At 38.6% G+C, this 24,931-nt stretch overlaps 1 protein-coding gene and 1 non-coding gene across 2 annotated transcripts in view; one reads left to right on the top strand and one right to left on the bottom strand.

Moving 5' to 3' along the window:
* The window catches only part of LOC113219185, a 491,184-nt gene that overhangs the window by 452,241 nt on the left and 14,012 nt on the right, over positions 1 to 24,931 (top strand). Inside the window, exon 4 of the mRNA XM_026444616.1 lies at positions 22,743 to 22,815. Coding sequence (XP_026300401.1) covers positions 22,743 to 22,762 — 20 coding nt within the window. The 3' untranslated portion in view covers positions 22,763 to 22,815. The remainder of the gene's footprint in view (positions 1 to 22,742; positions 22,816 to 24,931) is intronic.
* On the bottom strand, positions 24,364 to 24,469 carry Mir3769 (microRNA 3769). Its single transcript, NR_039463.1, is given in 1 exon segment — positions 24,364 to 24,469. It is a non-coding gene; the product is annotated as a microRNA 3769 (primary transcript).

Below are 24,931 nucleotides of genomic sequence, written 5' to 3'. Positions count from 1 at the left end.
GTCCTCCCCTCTAAGGTAACGAAGAGAGACGGGATTTTTTCTTTTCTTTTCTTTTTTTCTTCTCTTTCTCCGTGGAAACGAAATCGATAAAAGGCGCATTAAACGTTACCTGTCTCTCTTTTGCCGGGGACGAAAATTGGGGACAATCGGGGAGGAAGGAAAGAAAAAGAGACACCCTCGAAACGACAAAAGTAGGTTGGCTTACGCCAACTTGGCACAACAAAGCGGATATTACGGATACTGCCCTCTTTCACGAGCCTAAAACTCGAGTATATAATTCTCTCTTCGAGCACAAACGAAGGCCCCTGTGAAAGGTTAGAATTTATCGTTGAATCTCGAAGGATTAGGTAAAAAGGATTATCGTAAGTTTTCAGGGACGAAATTTTTTTTCGTGAGAATTTCAACGGAAATTTGTGCACTTTTCGTTTTTTGTGGATGATGGATCTCGTTTCTCCTTTTCTTTAAAATTTCAATTTTCATAGGTGTCATCATCCATTGAATCTTTATGAGAAAAGAAAACGAATTCAAATTCGATTATTATTCTTTAAATTCCAAATGAACGAAATCCTTTACGATATTCGTGAAATCGATCTGTTTGAGGTAATTTCTCCCCTTCTTAACGAAATTATATAAAATTTTCCCCTCAAAAAAAAAAAAAAAATCAGCAGAGAGAGACGATTCCCGTGAATCCGAACGGAAATCGAAAATGTTAAAATCGTCCGACTTAATTAACCACCTTCGAAACGAAGTTAACTCTCCAAAAACCCTCTCCCCGGCTATCATCGTCGCGCTCTCGTCGAAAATGCATTTGCCCGCCGCGGTTTGATGAGATTTTATATTGTCCCGCATTTTATCACCAGTTTCGCCCAATCGTGGCCGCCCATTAATTTCGTTAGCGCGGCGGTTAACATGAATACAAATGGAAAGGTAGTTTTCCATCCACGGGATTGGACCAGGTCCTCGAGGATTTTTCCATCGATTCACGAAAGCGAAACTCCTTGAAAATTGAAAAAGGAGGAGGAAAATAAAAGAAGCAGTGAATGGAAAATTTTCCTCGAATGAGCGTTAATTCAATCGTGATTATAAGCACGCGTGTTTAATAAAGGGAAACATTTTTCGGGATTAAAGAAAGGAAGAGGAGGAAGAGGAGCGAGATTCAATTACACGCGTGGATGGAAAATCATCCGTCAAGATGATTGCTCGATCAACGAATCGAACCAGGAAGAATGAGATCGAAGAAAAGAAGGGAGAAATGTATTTATTTTTTTCAAAATGTACGCGCCACACTTTTCGTCCATTCGCATAATTATAGTGGATTAAAGAATTGTGTTTACTTTCAAGAGAATTTTAATCGATAATGAAAAGGAAAATCAACTTTCTCGGAACGATCGTCTTCAGAATTAAAATTTCCGGTCTCTCGAATCTTCGCATGTTCCATAAGATACAGCATTCAGCTTCGACAGTCGATTTCCTAAGCTGAAATGTAAAAGTGAACGATGCTTCTCCGCACTCATCTCAGTTCTTCTTAACCCTTTCATCCTCCTACAAAGACACACCAAATAAATATAAGGATTGCAAAGGAAAAAGCAAAATTCATTTATACCTTGAAATAAAATCCTTCTCAACACTTTCAACTTAACATAATATCATCCTCTCCCTGAAGATATTTTAAACGCGATTAAATAAAATAATTTAACAAATTCTCTTCTCCTCATCACGAAAAAGGAACAAAAAGAATCCGCTCATTCGAACTACAAAAAAAAAAAAATGGAGGAGGATAGTTATTTGCGCATCTACGAACTTCCAAAAAAAAAAAAAAAAAACAGCAAATCCTCGTAAACGCAACGTTTCAACAGATCTGCTGCCTATCGGCTGCCTATTTCCCCCTTTTCGTGTCCCCGTCGGATATGACACGAGGTAGCGGTGGCGGTACTCTCCCTTTTCGAGAGAGACGGTGGAGACGCGTGCGTGAATAGGCTTTGCTCACCCATACACCCGGCATTACAGCCTGCTGCTAATGACCAGACGCATCCAGGAATCAAATTCAGATGACGGGGAGGGAGGGAGGGTACGTACTCTACGCGCAATTTCAATTGTAACAATGTTCGAGGGTACACTGCTGCCGTCCATTCATGCTGCCAATTATTATCCGAGAAAGAGAGCGACGTAACCGTGCGCGCCCGCCGGGGAAAATTGGCTTCCTCTCGATGCCTTTATGCATTCCATCGTGGCGGCCACCCACCGCGGGGGGTAGTTTTTATCGAGCCCTCCTTGCTTTCCCTCCTCCTCGAACGACAAACAGGGTTACTTGTACGCAATTTCTTCTGATCTTTTCCTTAATCGAAGAGTGTTGGTTGCATTGTTTGTACAAATCGATTTCCTTTTCGAGAGAGAGTTGTAATAATTTGGAATGAACTCTTTCTATTATTATTATTATTCTTCTTTTTAAAGAGTTTTCTTTTTTAGTTCCGTAACAAATAAAGTATATACGTATAATAAATTCTTGCCCAAACGATTCCATTGATTCCATTGTTTGGCCCGAGGCGGTGTTCGAAATCACGATGTTTATTCAAATCGGTTTATTCAAAACGCAATTGTTGTTTGTCCCCGCGAGCGCGAAAATTGTTTAAACGCGTTTAAACGTAAAATCAAACGTGTGTATATATACGTATTCGTGTACAAGAAAATTTTATTGGTTCTCCACAACACCTGACGCATTTCTGATAACAGTGTAAACAATGTCTCTATCCTCCTCGGATAATAATTTCGCCTAAACTTGGCTTCATAAAACAATAATACTTTATAAAACGGAGATAATACAAAGCTCGTTGATGTGAATGATAGAAATAAGAAAGAAGAGGAAGAAGGTTATATTTCTGGCGATCCGGGATCGGTTATCACGCGCGATAAGTGTGTTCAGCTTTTTACGATACGTTTTCGTGACCACCGGTGTTGTTATTACGTAGAGCTGTGTAATACGCGACGTGTGTACACGTCGATTTTCGTGGCACGAGAGGCTCGAAGCTCACGAAACAGCAGACGCTTATCCCCCCGGGTCATCGACTAGGTCACCCAGTTTTTTTCCTTTTTTTTTTTTTCGTTGCGAATCGACCACGAGTTGAAACCGGAGAAATGATGTTCCAATAAAGGGAAACTAATATTTCGAAATAATTGGCGGCCAGATCTCGAGATAGGATTTAAAAAGAATATAATAGAAAAGAGAACGATTAGGTAAACTTTTGAAGGGTGGAAGGGAATTTAGAAAATTTTAAACAGATTCAATTCGATATGGACGCAAAAAAAAGTTACTTTTCTTATTTATGAAAACCTGTTTCAAGTAATTGGTTAATACATAATCTCTCTTAAAGTTAATAAAGGATATGGAATTACAGAAAATATATGTTCGACGAAATTGGCGGGGAAGGAGTTGCGAAATCTGGCCGAGTTGAAGTAGCAGGATGTCTGGAAATGAACGATTTCGAAATCAATTTTCTCGATACGCAAGCAGACGAGGGATGAAACTGACACTTTCGTGTCGCGCGGGGGGGGAGAGGGACGCCATGAATAATGGAGGATGTTTGTCAAAATTTTTGAAACACGCAACGATCGCTTATCGGTTACGTCACGAAGAGTGGAAGGGAAGGTGTAATCGTTTATACACGATTGCCCAACTCTCCTTTGTCTTCTCGATACGAAAGTTGTCCTTTCTTCGTGGATAATTTGAATACTTTTTCCATTCTTCCAAGGATTGATCAAAATTTCCCCGATCTTTAAAAAATCGTTCGTCGTCGGGGGTTGAAAATGGAAGAGAAAGAATCGAAGAATCTTTATTAATCTCTTAGATCCAATTTTCCCGGTCAACCGTGTGGAAACGTGGCGCTCGATACGTCAAAATAAACCCTGCCGTCTTCGCTTGGCTTCTTCCGCTCGTTGTTCTCTCGGAGAAAGAAATTCTAAACAAGTGGACGGATCGATAGAGTCCAGCTGCGCCTCCTCCGTCCGTTCGTGACTCGATCGATATCGAAGGGAGACATAACCTCTCTCTTCCAATTATATATAAAACCCTTTTCGTATTTATATTTAAAAAGATGACGAAAAGAGTTCTTAGAATGTAATATAAATACAGTAATAAAATATAGAACTATGCGAGTCAATACCTCCTTGAATCTCGAGAAAGGAGAGTGGAAAATTTTCAAAGTCGTTTCGAAATTCGTCGAAACTATCGATTTGTAGATACATTCGTTAAATATATATTATATATAAAGGAAGAAAGAGAGGATAATCCTTAGAAGATGGAAGGGTGCCCAAGAATAATAAGGTAACCCCTCGGGAGAAGATTTGGTACGATGCCGCGAGTTTTTGGGGAAGGTTTGTGAAAGGAATCGCGGGAAGTATTTCGTTTCCCGGCCGACAGCCAGGAATTTCGGCCTCTTTGTGATTGGCAATAGACCGAGGAAATTGGTTTGAAATTCGCGGGGCTATGGAATGTATTGGCAATCAGATTTTCCTCCCTTCTCGAGTCCTCCCTCCGCCTCAGAGGAGACGACTCTTCTTCTCTTGCGGATCGTCGAACCCGTCGACGAAGGAGGAGGAGGAGGAGGAAGTCAGTCTCTCTCTCTCTCTCTCTCTCTTTATCCGCCGTTTCCTCTATCTCTGTCCCCTTTCGGTTATTCTCAGAATGGCAAGCGCGTAATCGAGACGATGGCTGTTCGCTATATTTTTCTTCAGAATTCTCTCCTCTCTCCACCTGTTTCTGGAGCTGCACGGGTTGAGTTATCGTCTCGGCCCAAGTTTTTACGCCCTCTCTGGCGGGAATATCGATCTGAGAAGAGGAAGAGGGAGTAATTTTTGGAATATTCTTGGAGTAGCCTTCCTTGGAGTAGTTCGATTGATAAATCGAGGGTTTTTTCCTTCTTCGAATCGTATTTCCCTAGATTTTTCAATAAATCTATGTGCGATTGTTAATTCGAGGGTATAAATTTAAAGAGAAGGAAATCGGTGTTTGGAATGGATGTAAAGTTTCTTTACTAGATTTTTAAATAAATATGATTGGCAATTCGCGAGGGGACGAAGAAGAAAATGGAGGAATTAGATGTTTGAAAATTTTAAATATTATATTTATCTCGAACAATTAAATTTGATAAGTTTAATATGTAATAATTATTATGGGTGTTGTTGCGTGTTTCTTCGTTCGCCAAAGTTCGATTATTGAACTAATTTAATTAATTTCGAGATACGGGAGACGTTTTCGATTCGGTTTGATTGTTCATTACGCTGATGAGGTTGTTTAGATAATTATTGTAAGTGAAGCGCAGATATTTCGTTTCTGTTTCCTAAAATTCGAAACATAATAATTTGGAAATGAAATTAATAATTAAGATTCTATATTTAATTGAATGGACAAATTCGTTGGGAATAAGATGAATTTTTCATTCGAATATCATTGAATAAGAGATGGCCAAAAAAAAATTTAACCTCCTCGTTCCTTCCACGTTTCCCTCTAACGTGTCACGAGAGAGATGCAAAGAAGATTTCTCATGGACGGCAAATATATATCGGCACTCGGACTCTCGACCCCTTTCTTCGTATCGAGAAGAAGAGATGAAACTGTGGATAGAGAAATTTATTGCAGCGATTGCGTTTCAGGAAGAAGAAGAGGAGGAGGAGAGAAGAAGTGGTTCTCGATGCTTGGTGGGGGAGGAGAGGGGGCGTATAATAAAGATGCGAGGCAACTCGATACCCGTTGGAGAAGAAAAAAAAAATGCTTCGATGCAAATGTACGAGCGTGTGTTGTGGCCTATTCGCCATTTATTCTGGGCCAGAATTGGGTATTGTTTCGCGTCCCCTCTCCTCCCCCCTTCGCTTTGATAAATTCGAGCGTTTCCTGGTTTACCGTTAACCGAATCTCTGCTGTTCCTTCTCGTTGCTCGACGAAGAAAATGGAGAAGTTACGATTGTTTTGAAAATTGTTTCTTCTGGGATGGAAGAGATTCGTGTTGTAATTATTATTACACATGTATTTTTAATATTTCGATTTATATATAGATTTATATATAGACGTAGGAATTTAATATTTAATTATGGGAATTGGATCGTTCGATTTTCAAGTTAAAAGAATTTATTTATTTATGGAATAAATTATTGATTTGATTTCAATATTTTTAAATCTCTCTTTCTTCGTTGCTTAATATATATTGATATATATACACACGTGTTATTTTATTATAATATTTTTTTTTCTTTTTTTGTATAAGTATAATTTCTTCTAGAAATAGCTTTGCAACGAAGCAAATCTCGTCTTGGAGGGTCCAGCCGGTGAAGGGATAATAATTTGGCGATCCAAACTCTGATCGAGAACCATTCTCCATCGAGTGCAGCCCGATTATTTGTTCTTCCACGTGGTAATTTTGACAGGTCGACAATTACAGGGACCCTTAATTATCGTTTTGAATGTCTGAATTTCGTAGTGTCATCAAGCTATCTTTTCGATTACGAAAATCAATCGTAAGATATTAAATTATTCCATCGAATAATAATAAAATGTCCAGATATAATCGATAAATATCCTTCCTTCTCTCAAAATTTTCGAAACTATCGAGACGCACGTTCAACGTGCTGAGGAAATATTAAAAATTTCGTCTCGTTCGTCGAACTTTAGATTAGAAAAATATAGATCCATTTACGAAATTTTTAAAATTGTAACGAAACTTAAAAAACAAAAGGAATAATCGTTGCAATCTTTTTCGTATAAATTGTAGAAAAATTAGATACACAAAATTATGAATCCCCTATTTCTTCATAATAATAGCTAGCTGAGGAATCATTAAAATTGTTGAAAACTAGATTCCATTAATAAAATGATAAAAGCAAGAATAATCATTGCGATCAATTTTCAAAAATTGTTAGAATTTCATTCAAAATAATATTTTCCAGATAAAATATAGATCCAATCGTAAAAAAAAATCCCTTATTTCCTCATAATAATAACTGAGAAAATGTTAAAATTGTTACAACATTAAAAAACAAACATTCTTTGATCGAATCGTGAAATACGCTACGAATCCCTTAAAATTGTTTAGAAACACCATTTCAGATTCCATTAATGAAATTACCGTTCCACATAAAATCATAACTAAAAAACTAAACTAAACTGTCGATAAAATATATATCCATTTCGTTTGATCCAATGATATAAAAAAGAAAAAAAAAAGCAAGGATAGGGTTGGAGCAGAGGAGCGTGAAAGCAGGTCGCTCTTTTCCCTCCATTGTCCCGGTATTAGTTAGTTTCATTAATGTAATTCCCATGTACGAGATGGGAGGTCCCTCCCGTATTTACTCGGTTTCCTTTTTACCGATATATTGCCGGCCTTTTGTGCATACGCCATTGTCCCGGCCATTGTCACCATTGGTTGTGTGCGCCGCCCCCGTCGAGAACCCGGCTAAAAATCTCGCGGTCAAACGCGCTCTCGTTGTCCACTAAATTGCTCGAGATAAAGGAGCGGGGGTGGTTGCTTGGGAAATGTTAACGATCAACCCCTTTAACGCTCGATTTTCATTGCAAAATTGTTACCCCCGTTCGAAGGAAAGAGAAAGAAAAAAGAAAGATTTTCTCGTTGAGGGAATAAAGTGGATGCTAAGATTTTTCAATGATTCCTTTTCGTATTTTGCACAAGTTTTCTACGTTCATTCATAATCTGGAAGGGAAATAAATGTGTAAAAGTTGTGATATGTGATTGTATTTGTAAAAAAGTAAGAATTTCTCTTTTCCTGTGTACGAAGAATAGTTGGCCTTTAAATATATATATAAGAATTACGTAGAAAGAGAGAGATTTATATAAGAGACGAGTAATTCCATCTCGTGCGATTTGAAACTGCTGGGAGAATTATTTGACACGAGATAAATTCGAGGGAATGCAACGTGTATTGTGTCGTCCCGTATTGACGCGGCGGCGAGTAGGAGGAGTCGGTTTTAATTGACGATCGTGGTACATTGAAAAATACGAAATTTATTAGTTTATAGAGAGCGATGTACACATTGGCCTGCGTGTAACGAAATAATCGTAAATCGAAATGGATTTTTACGAAATATTCCCCATTCGCAATAATAACATCAATATCTGCGCTCTCGCTATTGCGTCGAGAGAATTTCATATATACACGTGTACACATGCAAGGAGATAAATAAATTCAAAATATAAATATCCTATGTACGCATAATGCGTTTAACGTTCAATTCGTAGCATTTTGGATCGCGTGAAATTCCGAATAAAACCGTGGAAAAATTCAATCGAGGGGGATAAAGTCTCGTTGATGGAACACTGTCGAAAAGATAGAAAGCTATGAAAGTATCCCTCGTGTGATGAAAATATAAATCAATGATTAAATTACGATTTATAAAGAAATCGAAGAAATTCTATTTTTCAATTTCAATCGATCAAAGAAAATCCCTTGAAAACTTAAAAAGAGATTGAAGACGACGACAAATTCGGCAAAATTGCGAAATGGCGGAATTTCGAGGCTAGAGAGTCTATACAAGCACCACGTGTAATCCTTTATCCGGTTTTACGACTTCCGCCGCGGTTTTTTCTCTCCTCCTCGCCGGCGTCCAACGAAATTAAGAAGGTCGTTCGTCTTTCGTCCGCCCGGTAAAGAAGCCACCACCGGCCTCCCCGCGGTGTTTTTGTCCCGTTCACGGAAAACGCGACGACTATTTTTCACCTCGCAGGGAGGAGGGGCTCATCTCGAGGGAAAAAGGTGCGATATCCTCGAGATCCGATCGATTCCGCGCGATGATTAATTTATTATTTTCACTTTGTTGAAATGGAATTCGAAGAACTTGTTTTTTTACTTGGAAAAGAGATGTAAAGAAAGATATCTTGGATCATGTTGAATTGATTTTGTTGTAAAATGTTACAATGGAAACATTTCGCGAATAGAGATATCTTCTTTTTTCCTTCTCATTGAGAAAATTCGCAGGAAGACGAGACGAAAGGTAAACGATTTTAAAACATATCCATTCCAATCGTCGATTACTGTAATTATATTCGGAGGAAACGTTTCATTCTCGAACGTTTGCATCATCGTTACGCATCGTCATCGCGATCCTCCGATTAATTAAATTTAATTAAACCCGCTCGATTTCTTGCAACCCTTTCCCTTCCCATTTAATAATAATCGATCGATTTCCTCTGACAGCGGCTCGACTCTCGAACAAAACACTGGTGGAATTTTTTTTCGTGCCGATAAATTTCCAGTATTTCGTGTCTCTATCTTCCATTATCCCTCATTTTCCTTCCAACTGTAAGTAAATTTTCTTAAGAACTGGAAGAAAATTTTCAAGAGTAATTAATCTAAGAAATTTTCAGAATTCGATCGCAAGGAAGAGTAAAAGAGGTTCGTCCAAAACTTGCTTTCCACGTTCTAGCAAAAATCAAAGGGGAAGGATGAGAGACGAGCGGGGCGACGAAAGATGAAGGCGCGAAGAATGGGCAGCTTCCGGTGCTGGGTAATAATAATTCCAGATTCTCTCGTAATGACGAGAGAAATACGTATGTGGTCTCCTCATAAGACGATCCACACAACATCCTCTCTTTCGGATCTTTAAATAACGCGTCACCCTAAATTTCCTCCTCCTCTTCTCTTTCCACTTTGATGCTTGGCGGCCTCCGCTGCGTTGGATTCCCTTTCAACGCGGTCAACCCCTCTAATTGGCCGTTTAATTGCTATAATCAAAGGGAGGCGCAAGCGATTCGCGGGCAAACAAACGCGAAGGGATGATTTGCATAAGCGGACGATCGATCCTCCTCCACTTCCTCTCTCGTTCTTTTTACGTTTTTTCTCTTTATGTTTTTGGAATTTTGAATTTTAGAGTAAAAAGAGAGAGAACTCGATTCCACGGGGTGGGAGGGAAGGGATGGACAAACGGAACTTGGACTTGGGACGGATAATTGAACGAAATTGAACACCGTTTGACCGCTTTCTCCGGAATCAATCTGACAAACTGATGGGCGTTCTTCGTCGGGGGGGGAGGAGCGGAGCTTTTCGAAAAATATTGAAAAATCGACGTGTATTAAGGGACAAATGGAAATCGTTGTTCTGACGATGTTGAGAATGATTGAAACTCCGGGCCTCGGGTATTTTTCTTGTTATCGATTCTTCTTTGTCGAAAGCCTTTCCAGGCTTCGTATTTTATATATATATTCGACCCGTTTGCGGGTAAATTGAGAAGAGATATAACGCTGGTCCGAAATATTTTTTTTCCTTTCCTTGTTGCGATCGATTCATCGATTAGTGTAGTAGATCCTGCTTTAAATTGTAATTATAATTATAAAAATCTTGGAGATGTTTAATTTCTTTTACATGATAATAATAACAAATTCGAAACTGAAAAAGAATCTTTGATCGTCTCTTTTTTCTTGGAAAAATCATCGCATCAAAGTTTCTCCACACGAAATGCCTCGTCAATTAGTGCATTCATTTAACAAGTAGCGCTAAATCTTTGGCCGCCCACCCACGCAACACACGTACATACACACACACACGCGCAAGAAGAGGGTTTGAAAGAAAAATATCTCGAGGCTGCGCGAAGGAGCTCGTCGTCCTTCTTCATTTAAACCTTTTCACCGAACAAGGGGCTTTATAAATCTAATCCTTGCTCGGCTGCGAGCCGGGTGTTGCGATATTTTCCCTGTAACCACGGCAGCAGCCGTGCAAAGCAGAGTATGGAGGTTGACGAGGAGACGCGAGACGAGGAGAGAATCACGGGAGAAGGAAAGGAAGGAAGGAGAATGAAGATGGGGGAACGAAGAAGAAGATGAAGGATGTTTAATTTCCCCGTCGTCGTCGTCGTCATCGTCGTCGCGCTAGCTTTATTTCGTTAAAAAGTCGTCAGTTAATTATTACGTTAATTGGGCAGTTTTGTTTGCGCGCGTGTTAACACCGAGCCGAGAAGAAGAACGCGTGAAACGAGCGGGGACAGTTGTTGTAGAGTTTAGTTGCAAAAACGATTTTATTATTATTATTATTATTATATAATTTCAATCGTTTTAGACAATTTTTTTTTTTTCAATTCATCAAGTAAGTGTGTACTCCAGTTAAAAGTTCCCCATATAGGATATTAAAACATTCCTCCCCCATGAATACATGTATATCTTTCTCTCGAAAGAGGAACCATTATATTTTTGGTCCCTCCCCGATTCTCGCCATCAACGTTTCGGAAGATGATGGCGCGCGCCCGCGCGTGTTATCTCGTCTCGTTGTAATATCGCCGAGAGCCTAGCGTCTGGGATACATTTTAAACGGGCGCGTTGTCAGCTCGAGGGCAAGAAGAACGCGTGAAACACGCGGAAGGAAGGAAGGAAGGAAGGAAGGAAGGAAGGAAGGCGAAGGGAGGGGGGAGAGAGTAAAAGCGGCGTTCCGCGATGTAATCGGAGGAAATATGGCCGCCGCGTGAATAACGCGCGCGACGCGAGCAACGGTCTATAACAATTTGAGGCCGGGCAACGACGTTTTTATTGAAATGTACAATATATGTCGTTGTGAAACCTTGTTCCAGGATGGAACAACGAAATGATGCATAATTATTCGCTTTAACCCCTCCGTGCGAGGATTTATTTGACCCGAGACAAATTTTCATTCCCCTCGTAGTTATAAAAGAATTTTCTGCGACGATGAGAAGAAGAGGGATCAGGAAAAGTTTGAACCGTTGTAACTCCTCGAGATAATGACTTAAGGACAACGAGTGAGAAACCGTTAGAAGCGCAGGACTTTTCCCTTTGAAACGCTTTTCGATTTGTCCCGATACGACTTCCGGTTGCCGAGATATCGTCGTGTAATGAAAAATATAATTTTTAATCGTTTACCTCGATCCTTAAATCCTATTGAAATTAGGAAAACTTTGAAGCGCCGTAACTTTAAAGATGGTGACTTCCGGTCGACGAGTGAGCGATCGTTAGAAGCGCAAAACCTTCCGCTTTGAAACGCTTCTCGATTTGTCCCGATACGACTTCCGGTTGCCGAGATATCGTCGTGTAAAGAAAAGACTGTTTTTCGATCGTTTGCTTTACGCGTGCGATTAGACTCTATTAAAATTAGAAAAATTTCGAGCCGCCGTAACTTCGAAGATGGTGACTTCCGGTCGACGGGTGAGCGATCGTTAGAAGCGCAAAACCTTCCGCTTTGAAACGCTCTTCGATTTGTCCCGATACGACTTCCGGTTGCCGAGATATCGTCGTGTAAAGAAGAAGGTAATTTTTAACCGTTTCGCGGTTAACCGGATTAAACCTTATTAAAATTTGGAAAAGTTTGAATCGCTATAACTCGGAAGATAATGACTTCCGGTCAACGAATGAAGGATCGTTAGAAGCGCGGAAGCTTCCCCTTTAAAACGCTTTTTCGTTTATCCCGATACGACTTCCGGTTGCCGAGATATCGTCGTGTAAAGACGAGGGTAATTTTTAATCGTTTAATATCTTTGTCCTCGTCGCTTATTCGGACCTCTCGCTCGCGCCTCGCCTCACTGACCTATCCCAAACATCAGCTGCGATTCCTGGAAAAAAAGTAGGTCAGTGTGTCGCGAGTCTATTTATAGACTACGCGCCATCTTAAATATTACGAAAACTTTGAAGCCTTATATCTCGGCAACCGTTTGAGATATCGGGATAAAACAAAAACGAGCGTTATTGGGATAACATTCTGCACTTTCTGAGTGGGTTTTAATGACGTTATACGTATAACATATTTTTTATTAATTGCATAAAAATCCGCAGTATATCTAACGACATTATATTGTTTCACATTTCATTCATTGCATTGAATATTTTTAACTTTCTGTATTTAAAATTTCGTTTAAATAAATTTCGTATTAAATATTTATTTAAAAATAAATAAATAAATAAAACGCGTAATATGACACGTGATAATAATTAATAATCCGTTCAAGGAAGAAATTTTCATCACTTTTTCGCAAACTGCTTCGAATCGAACAAACACTCGGTGGATGTACTTCGCCTCGAAGCGACGTTTTAAATCGGAATTAATTAACTGGGGCGTTAAGAGTGAAGAGTGCTCGGAGCATAGTCGATCTTGAATGCCGTAGGATAATATTCGAGCGCGTCGAAACTCGTAACTTTGATATTAATTATCCTAGCCTATAGCCATAACGATAACCATCGACTAATGTGATCATCGATCATTTCATCGAAGAGAAGGACGATGATCACTTGATGCAACTTTGCGATTACTCGAAATAGGAATTTTTAAACATCCTCTCGAAATTTTCGAAAAATCTTGCACCATAATTTATTATTTATCGCTACACTAAAGATATCGTAAATTCTATCGAATCGATTTCAATGCATTCTTCGAAATATAATTTTTCACGAAATAAAATGTTAATATAAAATTTGTTACGTTTAAAATTTTGTATATTTTCGAAAATACGAAAGAGAGAGAGAAGCTTCATATTTATGCCACTCTGCAAGATTTTTAGTCAACCTACTTTCATACTTTCATACGGTAATTTTGAAATTTTATAAAAGCGGAGTTTGTAAATTATCATTATTATTATTATTTTCTCTCGTAACAAATGCTAATGTTAATCCTCTCGTATAAATATAAAAAAAAAGAAAAAAAATGACACGGTGGCAAAAATATTTTTCCACATTCTATTCTCCTAAATGTAAAATTTCTAAATTTAAGACGAAAAATCGTTCTTTAATTTAATAAAATACAGAGAAGGAAGAAAAAGAAAGAATACACATAACTCGATATCGTTGCTCGCGGATTTCATAAATAAATGAAATTTCCTTAACAACGCATCTCCACCCGACTCCTTCCTTCCATTTTATATGAAATTCGTTTCTGTTGTAAGAGCTTCCTGTAATCCTTAATAGGAGGAGCATCCACCGTTCGTTAATCTACTTTCAGGGGGAGATGATAATCCTCGGAGGCTTAATTGAAAAGCTCGATCGAGGAAATTTGCTTTAATAATAGATATACGTTCCATTCTTCGTTTAGAAATATTTTCGACCACGAAACATCCTCAAAAACATCCTCGACCTTTTGTGAAAATTTGCGCGAAAATCGATCGATCTTTTCCTTCCAATTCTTCTCCGAGAACCGATTTACGATCCATAATTAAAGTAGAGAAATAAACGGAGAATAACAGACTCTGTATCTCTCTCTAATTAACGGGTTAATAATTATGTTGCTCGTAACCAAACCCAAGTCCAAGATCCAGCTCCATGGAGGAGGCTAAATCATTTCCCTCCCTCTCTCTCTCTAATTCTGCCTGATTGATGCAATTGTAATGGCCTGCCAATTACACAACGAGTTACCATTTGGCCGATAATATCCACTGTGTTATACTCGAGATTGTTCAGATCATTGTTGCAAAAACAAACTATTCGATCGAGGAAAATTTTATACTTTGCTACTATTAAATCTAATCGTTCAAATTCCCCTCTCGAAAAAAGAAGAAAAAGAAGAAACTCGAGATTGCCAACGGCAATTCTCGTTGAACGTTCTCAAAGTGGCGGTGAGATGTTCTCCTCTGGCTCGTTAAAAACTAGAAAAAGAAGAGGAAGGAAGAAAGGTGTCGTCCACCAGAGGTGGAGAAGGGGAGGGAAGTGGCCGTGTAACACTGGTCGCTATCGATTGGCGCATCGTGCCTCGGCCAGAACACCATGTCCCAATTTCCAGGATACAAAAGAGATGCGCGCACACACACACGTCGACAACAGGGAACAACCTTCGTTCGAGAACATAGAATTAGATGAAGAGAGAGAGAGAGTATCGCGGAAAGTGTTCTCCTTCTTCTCCCTTTGATCTGTCACAGGCACCTGGCACGGAAAGTCTGTCATTCGTAATAATAACTCGACCTTCCACGGGAAAGGGAAGCCTCTTTGGGGGGGCAGGGCTCTTCCTAGCTTATCTCCGGTTGCATCTTATTGCGAGATTCGTACATTGTTCCTTCCGACTCTTTCTGCCCCCTCCCTGTTTTATCCTCTTTCTTCGAACATCTGCCGCGTAACTTCGTTCGAAAGGGGGAGGGTCCATATTTCTTTACGTCTCTCGCGAATGTTAAATGCCTGGTATATATCGATCCTTTTCTTTCTCGCGAGAAAGTAAATCTTCCTTTTCTCTTTATTCTCACAGAGAGATGGAGAAATTTGAATCGTAGAAAGGAAATGAATGGAATTTTAAAAGAATGAAATTTAAACGATCGTGTTAGGATTTGATTTTTCGATCGAGGATGCAAGGATCGGATTATTATACATTCGAGAAAGAGAGAGAGAGAGAAAGGTGAATACGTGATTCTCCGGTTTAATTTGATTTATTTAATTCGGCGGAAGAGTTGTCGGCCAACTTTCACAACAAATTCTGAAATTGTTGAAAGGGGAAAGTAGTGCTTGAATTTTACGGCCGAGAAGGTTATGGCCTTCCACTCCTCGAGCCTCTGGATAGCGTATTTTTACGAGTCCAGGTTTTCGAAGGCGGCTCTCCTAGACTTTACGACTTTAAAACAAACAATCCACGATGTGCTCGCTACGTTTCCCTCTCCTCTCTTCGCTCGCCGACGCCTGAGAATTTCGGGATTTATGTCGACAACACCGTTGTAACTCTATTATATTATACGTATATCGTTCGAGGAAAAATACGTTTCCTAGGGGACGTATTGGATGATAAAAATAGAGTAACGATTTTTCCTAATCATCTTTCCAAAAATTCTCTCCAACTTTTCCTTTTAATATCCAATATTAAAAAAATTATGAATTTTATTTTCGAATAGAAGATGAAACATCTGGATAGTATATTTAAGTATATTTTTATATTCGAAATTTGTTCCAACGAAGATCAACATATATACATCTTACGAATTAATACGGAATATCAATCTGCAAGCCTCTAGGAGAGGAGGAGGACCACCAGGAAGGAGCTCTGTCGCGTGGATGACGCGCAGCGATTTGAAGAATCCGAGGCAGGCGTGTTCTTCGGGGCGTCGAGTAACGCGGGGGTCACGTCGTTACAAAAGAAAGGAGGGGGGTGGAGCGAGGAGAGACAAATTATAGGAAAGGAGGGGAGAGGGTTGGGTTACTGTTGTTGGTTTAGGGCCGAGGAAACACGACACCGAGCGTTCAACAGAGTTTCTCGAACCATTAGCTATTTACGGAAACAGCGGTGCAAATGGGGCGTTGCACGATTTTCCTTTCCTTTCGTTTCGTTTCGTTTCGTTTCGTGGATGAAAGAAGCATGGCTTTCCTCTCCCTTCCCCTCTCCTTGAAGAAGAGGAGGGAAAGGGTTGGGACGAGAATTCCCTGCTTCTCCTCCCTTTATTTCGGGAGTCGAAAAATCGTGTAACGTAACGATTGCAGAGCTTCTTCTCTTTTTTTTGACCACTTTTACTATTTTTCTTAGCTCGAGAATCGTTCGAAGCAATTAGCACCACTTCTCGAGGGGAGACTTTTCGTTTCAAAAATTTATTTGTGGAGGCTCGAATTTATTTATCACTTCCGATCTTTCTTCTAATTAAAGGGGAATCAAGTTGTAGTAGGAGAGATTGTTTCGATGATACGACTGTCATTAGGTAGGCATATCTTAATACGTTACAAATATTACAAGATTGATCTTATTATTCATTTATCGTATCGAGAAGAAATTTCAGACAGTTTATACTAAATTACCATGACAAAATTCACCAGCATTTTTAATAAACATTCATCATATAATCTAGAAAACTAAATGAACAATTTCGTAATTCATTGACAATAAGAAAAGAATCTTTATTGGAGAGGAGGAGGATACGTTTGAGGAAAAATCTTAGGTGATCCCGAAAATATCTCCGAATATTTGGGTCGATAGACTCGACTTGGACGTAATTCGACGCGTGCACGTTTCAATGAGAGAGAGGAAGAGGAGGAAGAGGAGGAAGAGGAGGAGAAATCGGTTTAGTCACGGTGTACGAGTGTCCTCTCGGCGGCGCTTTATCCAGGTTTATAGGCGGTGGACGATGGATTTAAAAGCGTCACTTTCATCCTCCACGTGTTGTCTCTTTACGATACTCTCTCTCTCTCTCTCTCTCTCCAATGTAATCGGTTTTGCGAGGCATCGCGTGGCATCTGCTCGCGAGATTAGCGCCCGGCCGCGATCAGACCACTCCGATTCTTGAAAAATTTATGAGCGAGACGAGAAAGAGAGATCGGAGGGGGAGAGTCGTCGATGTTGAAACTGACGAACAATATATATGTATATATGTATTGGGGAGGTTGAATTGCTTCAAGTGGAATTCTCTTCCTGGCCTTTGATTAATCGCGATTGGTTTCAAATAATTTGAGATAATTCAACCGTGTGTCGAATAGTACGATCAGTAACAGTACTTATTTAAGGGTGTTAACAACGCGTAAAATTTAAAATAATAATATCCAGAACAGTATACGTGTCATTAAGCTTTATAAAAATACTCGTTGATCGATAAAGGAATTACTTTTTTTAAATAGTTTGAGATAATTTAACTGTCTGTCGAATATTAATCAAAGAATATTTATTTAAGGCTGTTAACAACGCGTAAAATTTAAAATAATAATATCTCGAGCAAAATACTCGAATAAAAATAATCATTAATCAATAAAGCGATAAGGAATTATTTTTTTTAAATAGTTTGAGATAATTTAATCGTCTGTCGAATATTACAATCAAAGAGTACTTATTTAAGGGTGTTAACAACGCGTAAAATTTAAAATAATAATATCCAAAAGAGTATACGTATCATTAAGCTTTTCTGTCAAAATTTTATTCAAATAAAAATACTCGTTGATCGATAAAAGAATTAGGTTCTAAATAGTTTGTCGAGTGCTAATCGGAAGATTATTCAAAAAAAACTTCAAAAAATATAATCCAATAGGAGGAGAGGGGAGCAACATTATCCCCCCTTTTGGAAAAGTGTCTAGAGTGTTTCTCTGTTTACCTTCTTTCTTACCCCTTGCGTATCGACTTACCCCCTTCTCTCGAAACGCGGTTCAATATTTGAGCAACTCGTGTGTCCAAATCATCCCCCTCCTAAAGCAAATTACGAGGAAGGAAAGGGGGGCCACTCTCGAATCCTCGGAATCCGCGGATTGGATCGACTCACGTTTAAACCGGGTTTAAAGGTTTCGACAATAAGACTTGTTGCGCTGCCACGAATCGACCGATGATAATACACGATTCGACGCATTTAATTCGGCGATCCAAGCTTTGAACGGCGTGACTCGGTTTCGAATGTGTTGGTGATGTAGAATAGAGAAGAGTTGTAATTCGAGGATTAAAATAATCGTATAGACCCATATAAAATTGCATAATTAGAAATTCATCCAACGAATAATATTGGATAAACTCTTAAAGCCAACAATATAAATAAAATTCTAAATTCTATAAAATATATCGACCTCGATCGTGGATACAAAATTCATATTGCTGATGATAAAGAAAATATTATTATTGGTCTGTAAATTCTATAAAATATATCGACCTCGATCGTGGATACAAAATTCATATTGCTGATGATAAAGAAAATATTATTATTGGTCTGTAAATAAACCAATTTGAATAATTAAAAAAAATCACTCTCTTAGATAATAATTTTAATACATCACTAAAAGATTGAAGAAATAATATAATTTTATTTGGCCCTTTACGATCTTGAATATAATTTTTCGTTCTAATAAAGTTAAAAATGCAAACTATATAATCATCAAGATTAATATAAGATTAATTAAAATTCAAATTATTATTTACTAACTTAAAAATTAATATAATTAAATCCTAAATTTTATGCTAACTTAATTATATAATATTTATTTATTAATTTACAAATTAAAGGAACAAAGGATATATATATTTCTAATTCCAAGTAGTAAAAAATGTACACGATCTCGAAACGAAAAATATAAAGTCGAGTTGGAAATCTAATTATTTATTTACGAAAATGTAAACAAGAAGAAAAATATATACATATAAGAAGAAAAAAAGAAACTAGCTCGCTTCTTATCGCGACACCTGTTGAATAACGCCTGCCTTTGCCGGATCATCGAACAATTACTTCGCTTCCAACAACAACAACAACGCGTGCATCGAGCGGAATGGTTGTCTTTCAATATCGATACCGATCTCTGACAAACAGCCGACGGTGTGTGGCTATTAAACAGCCTCTCTTGCACGAGAGAGAGAGGGAGGAGGGAGCGATCGATGTCGAACGAGCGAGAGAATGTTGATGAGAAACGTAAACCCCCTCCCCTCCCCCGTTTATCCTCCCCCGTTCGAGGCAGGCATCAAGGTCAGGGCGTGATCCCGCCACGTCGTATATCATCGTTACGGCCTGGAACACCGCAGTTAAGGGTTAAAAGCTGCCTTTATCAATCAGAGGCCCCTGGCCCCCGGGTCTTTCTCATACACGTCCATCGCCCATTTCCTCCGGGCCGGACGCGAATTTCCATTAATCGTGCCGCCGCCTCCGTTGCGAAAAAAAAAAGAAAAAAGCTTTCGCGCTTGATCTTGGATATATGCATTCCTACGTGGGTGGGAAATATCCTCGAAGAGCGAAGAAGGAAGAAAAGAAGAGATTTTGAGGGGAAAGGGAGGAAGGGGATGATGAGGAAGAATGTCTTTGATTATTTGGGTTTCGTCGAAATTAGGAATAGTTGATTGGGCTTGTTCAATTTTGAGCAGGAATTTTATTTGTTGAGATGTATATTTTGTATTTAGCAACAATCTTTTCATTATTCATACTGAATTTCAGTATTTCTCTGCATCGTGCACATTTTGAATGAGTATAAAAAATTATATTATCTCTTGAAATTTTCCAAATAATTGTGAATCATTCTTTGAAAAGTGCGAGTGTTAAACATCATTCTATCTCTATTCTTCATACGTTTCACTCTTTGAAAAGTGTGAGTGTCACTATCTTCATTCTTTATACGTATCATCAACATTTGAAATTCTTCAAATAATTGAATCACTCTTTAAAAAGTATGAGTGTCAAAAATCATCATTCTATCTTCATTCTTCATATATATCACTGTTTGAAAAGTGTTGAGTGTCAGTATATCCATTCTTCATATTATCAATATTTGAAATTCTCCAAATAATTGTGAATTACTTTGAAAAGTGTGAGTGTCATTATCTTTATTCTTCATACGTATCACTCTTTGAAAAGTGTGAGTGTCACTATCTTCATTCTTTATACGTATTATCAACATTTGAAATTCTCCAAATAATTGTGAATCACTCTTTAAAAAGTATGAGTGTCAAAAATTATCCTATTTCCATTCTTCATACATATCACATTTTTGAAAAATGTGAATGTCACTGTCTCCATTCTTCATCAACATTTGAAATTCTTCAAATAATTGTCAATAACTCTTTGAAAAGTATGAGTGTCAAAAATCATCCTATCTCTTGAAATTCTCCAAATAATTGTAAATCACTCTTTGAAAAGTAAGTGTCAAAAATCATTCTATTTCCATTTTTCATACGTATCATCAACATTTGAAATTTCCCAAGTAATTGTGAATCATTTTTTGAAAAATATGAGTATCAAAAATCATTCTATCTCCATTTTTCATATTTATCACTCTTTAAAAAGTATGAATATCATTATTCTATCAACATTTGAAATTCCCCAAATAATTGTAAATCACTCTTTAAAAAGTATGAGTGTCACTATCTTCATTCTCCATACTTATCGTCAACATTTGAAATTCTTCAAATAATTGTGAATTACTTTTTGAAAAGTATGAATATCAAAAATCATCCTGTCTCCATTCTTCATATGATCAACATTTGAAATTCCCCAAATAAATTCCCCAATTTCTCAATCACTGTTTGAAAAATACAAATGTCAAAAACCATCCTGTCTCCATTCTTCTCACCGTACCATTCTTTGAAAAGTGTCAAAAATCGGGGGGAAAGGAAACCGTAATTCCTATTCGACCAATTTGGCCGGAATGCTTCCATCCACGCAATTTCAACCCGCAATTATCGTGAGTCATCGGGAACTCTTGGAGATTACGGTGTTACAGAGGCGAAGCTTCTTAAGCCGCGATCATCATGATAATTCCGTCCGGGGGATACCCGTCTATTCTACCTGTTGGTAAATGGCCTTCGCCTCGAGGGTCGAGCCATTCGTGGGAGGATCGATCCCCCTCTCGACGTATCCATGAGAAAATAATACTTTTTTTATTAAATACGCGATATACAATCGTTGCTGCGAATAACACGATCGTGACTCGCTCGTGGTAAAGGAAACACCTTTGAACGTTCTTACTTCCTCCATCCATTTCGAAACTCAAAATAAAAATATACGATTCTCTTAACGTAATCGATATATCCATTAAACTTCCAACGAAAGATATTATAACGAAGAGATCAATCGAGCTTCCCTGATCCTTCCAACTTTTCCTCCAACTCGATTTTATCGATTTTTGTGCGAAAGGAGCACGCTTCTTTCAACGGACCCACAACAACGAAGAGTTCTCCTCGAGTTGCCTCGAAAGCCAATTAACCGGGCAAGTAATTTTGATTTACGTAGCCAGGGCCGGCATCCTTTAGTTAGGCATCCTGGAGGAGTAACGCTGCTGCCAACCACTTTAAGGGGGATAAGTTATGTTACGCGGCCATGGTCACCTGCCGCATCGGCCCTCGAGATGCTTTCCAACAGCTCGCTCGCAGCTGCACCGTCTTTAGACGCGGCGAGAACTCGAAAAGACAAAGGAACCGCGGAGGCCAGGTTCACAAGTACACTCGATTTTCGAAACGGTTCGACACTTTTCAAAGACAAAATTATATACGTTTCTCTATAGAAAAAAAGACATTCGTATTTTCTAAGTCTTTTTTTCAATTGCTCCAGAGAAGAAGGAAGGAATCTCCTTTTTTATCTGGATTTATTTCTCCCTTCCCCGAAAGGGTTGCGTTTTAATCCTAGCCAGGAACACGTGAGTCAGAGTCACTGGACACCTTGGAACCGAAATGGGATCGTGGCAACCTGTGCCACCCTCGCCAACCCCAAAGATTGATGGTGACAGGGACAGTCATCGATTCGAGAGAGGGAAAGTTTAAAGTTTCTCCCGAGTGAACACGCATTGCCTCTTAAACACACTTAAGCCTAACAACCGTTTCTTTTTAGATGTGCAATGACGAAGAGATTGGGGGAGGAGGAAGAAAAAAAGGCTTTTAGATTTAAAATTTTAAAGAAACTCTTCTTTTACAAGTTCGAGAGGAAAAGATGGATTCTCGCAATTTAATTAATAATCGCTTGAAATTACGCGATTAATAATACGATGATATTGCGCGTGTCGTACAAGCTTTTGCGTTATTGCGTTTACTAAAATTAACAATATCGTAATTTATGCCGCACCAGGTATATATATATATATACAATACATAGTTGAACGAGCCACTATCGAAACGAGAGAGGAAGGGGAGGGGAATATATTAACGATTTGACAATTCGAATTATAAACAAATGAACGGGAATTACAGAGCACGAATTTGCGCGTGTGTATGAAATATTCATCCATCTTGGAACTTGTTAAAACCGTGCCAATCGTAATAACAGATTAAACCGCGTTATAATAATAAATCGTGTAGTGTAACATAATTTCGAAATATACAAACGATCCACGGGTTAACCATTACAATTTCGATCGTTTTAATTATAAACGCATTCGAAAAAATTGAACGGTCTAACAGAATTTTTTCCTTTGTTCCAGGTACGTACACACGATTTTAACATACGATGCACACTGATGCGCTCCACTAATACAGACACGGACGAGACGTCGTGTAAGTAAAATTTGTACGAATATTCTCTTTTCCCTTTCAAACGTTCCTCCTTTTGATCTTCTCTCATTTTTTAATCGCGCGTTATTTCGACGTATTAATCGGGGAGACATCGATTTAACCAACTGTGAAACGATTTTTCTTTTTTTTATCCTGAAAAGTTGTCGGAAATTTAAGAAGAGAGAAAATTTGGCGCAACCTTATTAACATTCGACGAGAGAAGAAGAATATTGTATGAGAAGTTTTCTCCGCCTCGTTTAACATTTTCACGCTCGAACGGCGAATAAAACTCGATACCCCCTTCTTTATCCAATATTATAGATAAGGGCGTCAGGATCGATACATTTTTCGAATATTCGTTGTTTACGAAAATGAAATTCCAGAAGTTTGGAGAAAAATTTATAATCTCTTCTGAAAATTTCTGTTCTATCCGACATACGGAAGGCGGCCCTCGACATCTGCGACCAGAGAACTCATCCTCGCAATGGTCGGCTTGTTTGTTTACGACTCTAAATACTGAATGAATCACCGGTGATGGTGATTTTTCAAAAGTATAAACGGGTTCACAAAACGCTCCCACGACATGTGGTCGGCCCTTTTTAAGGAGGAACGATTCTATCCTTTCCTTTTTTTCGACTTCCTCGAAGAAGAAACGTTCACGGGCTTCTAATGTTCTTTTAATTGGCGTGCACCATTGTTCCTTTCCTCGAGGTGATTCCTGGAAGCAATTTGTTAATCGTTCCAAGCTTGTTGTTCGCACAATTTTGGAAGAATTATCATTAATAAAGATCGTCTCTTTCTGTTCGAGAAAAAATAAATTTCTTCCATTGGGAAAGAAAAAGGAAACGAACGAATATCGAAAGAAAAGAGGAGGAAGAGAAAACATGGACTTTTTTTTTCTCTCCATCTTGGAAAAACATTTTAAACGAAGAAAACAGCAAGGCCTTCCAAGAAGCTTTTCCCTCCCTCCTTGATCCACGTGGCTCGAACAGATAGATCGTGTTATTCCATTATTATCATTGGATGGTGGGCAACAAGGAAGAATAACAGAAGAGTCGTCCACTTCTCGAGGATGATGCAATCGAGTTTTAACATTTTCGAGCCATCTCCTCTTAAATCTTGGCCCAGAATTTTGACCTGTCTTCGGTGATTTCCACGTGAATTGTTTGCGCAGCCGCCCCCCTCCTGGACGGTTTATCCGGACAACGATCACCTGGATCGTCTCGAGAGAGACGAATGTTTGTCCAACCAATTTTACGCCAACCGGGAGAAAATGACCGCCAAATATATCCTGCTCGTTATTCGATACGCCTCTTGGTGGAAGAGAAAACGATTTTTCCGGTCCTCTCGTTCGTCTTGTCCACGAGGCGACAGTTTTTAAAACAATTTTTCCAACGAAGAAACGGTTTGCAACGGTTTGAAGAAAGAAGGGAAGAAAGAAACTCGAGGTTATTTCGTTTTAAGATTCGCAAAAAGCTAATCGCGTTGCCTTCGCGAAAAAAAGAAGGATCGTTAAAGATAATCTTATTTTCCAAGGACTGACAGGGTGGTCTCTCGTCAACCTTCTCTTGAGCTACCTAAAATTACGAGGGCCGACTCGATTTCCGATCTCCTTTTTTTTCCCAATTTTCCATAAGCCGAACCAACAGGCTATAAGGTTATCCTCTGCAGAAAGGGCTATTCGAAGAAGCTTTTTAAAATACTGTTAAAATACTGAAATTCGCTTGTTTAAGTCGATTTCATCTTTTTCTTTCATTTAATAACAGGAAGATATACTCGAGAAAGATTAGACTTTTTTCTGGCGATTTTTGAATCTCGTGTACAATAAAATCTTCATGTATACAATACTATAGTATATGCTCCTCAGTATATCACTTTAGTAACGAAACCGTTTATCGGTATATTTATTCTCTAAAAGTAAGGTCCTCTTTTCTCTCTTTCACTCTCAAACGAATTTCCCTTTTCTCAAAGGCGACAATTTTTGAATCTCGTGAGAAATGACTGATACAATATTCCAATCTTCATGTATAATACTATAGTATATATTTACGCTCATCAGTATATCACTTTAGGTAACGAAACCGTTTATCGGTATATTTATTCTCTAAAAGTAAGATCC

This window comes from Apis mellifera, linkage group LG1 (genome assembly GCF_003254395.2).
Source record: "Apis mellifera strain DH4 linkage group LG1, Amel_HAv3.1, whole genome shotgun sequence".
In the NCBI taxonomy this organism is placed as follows: domain Eukaryota; kingdom Metazoa; phylum Arthropoda; class Insecta; order Hymenoptera; family Apidae; genus Apis; species Apis mellifera.
This window is presented reverse-complemented; position numbering and strand designations above follow the sequence as displayed.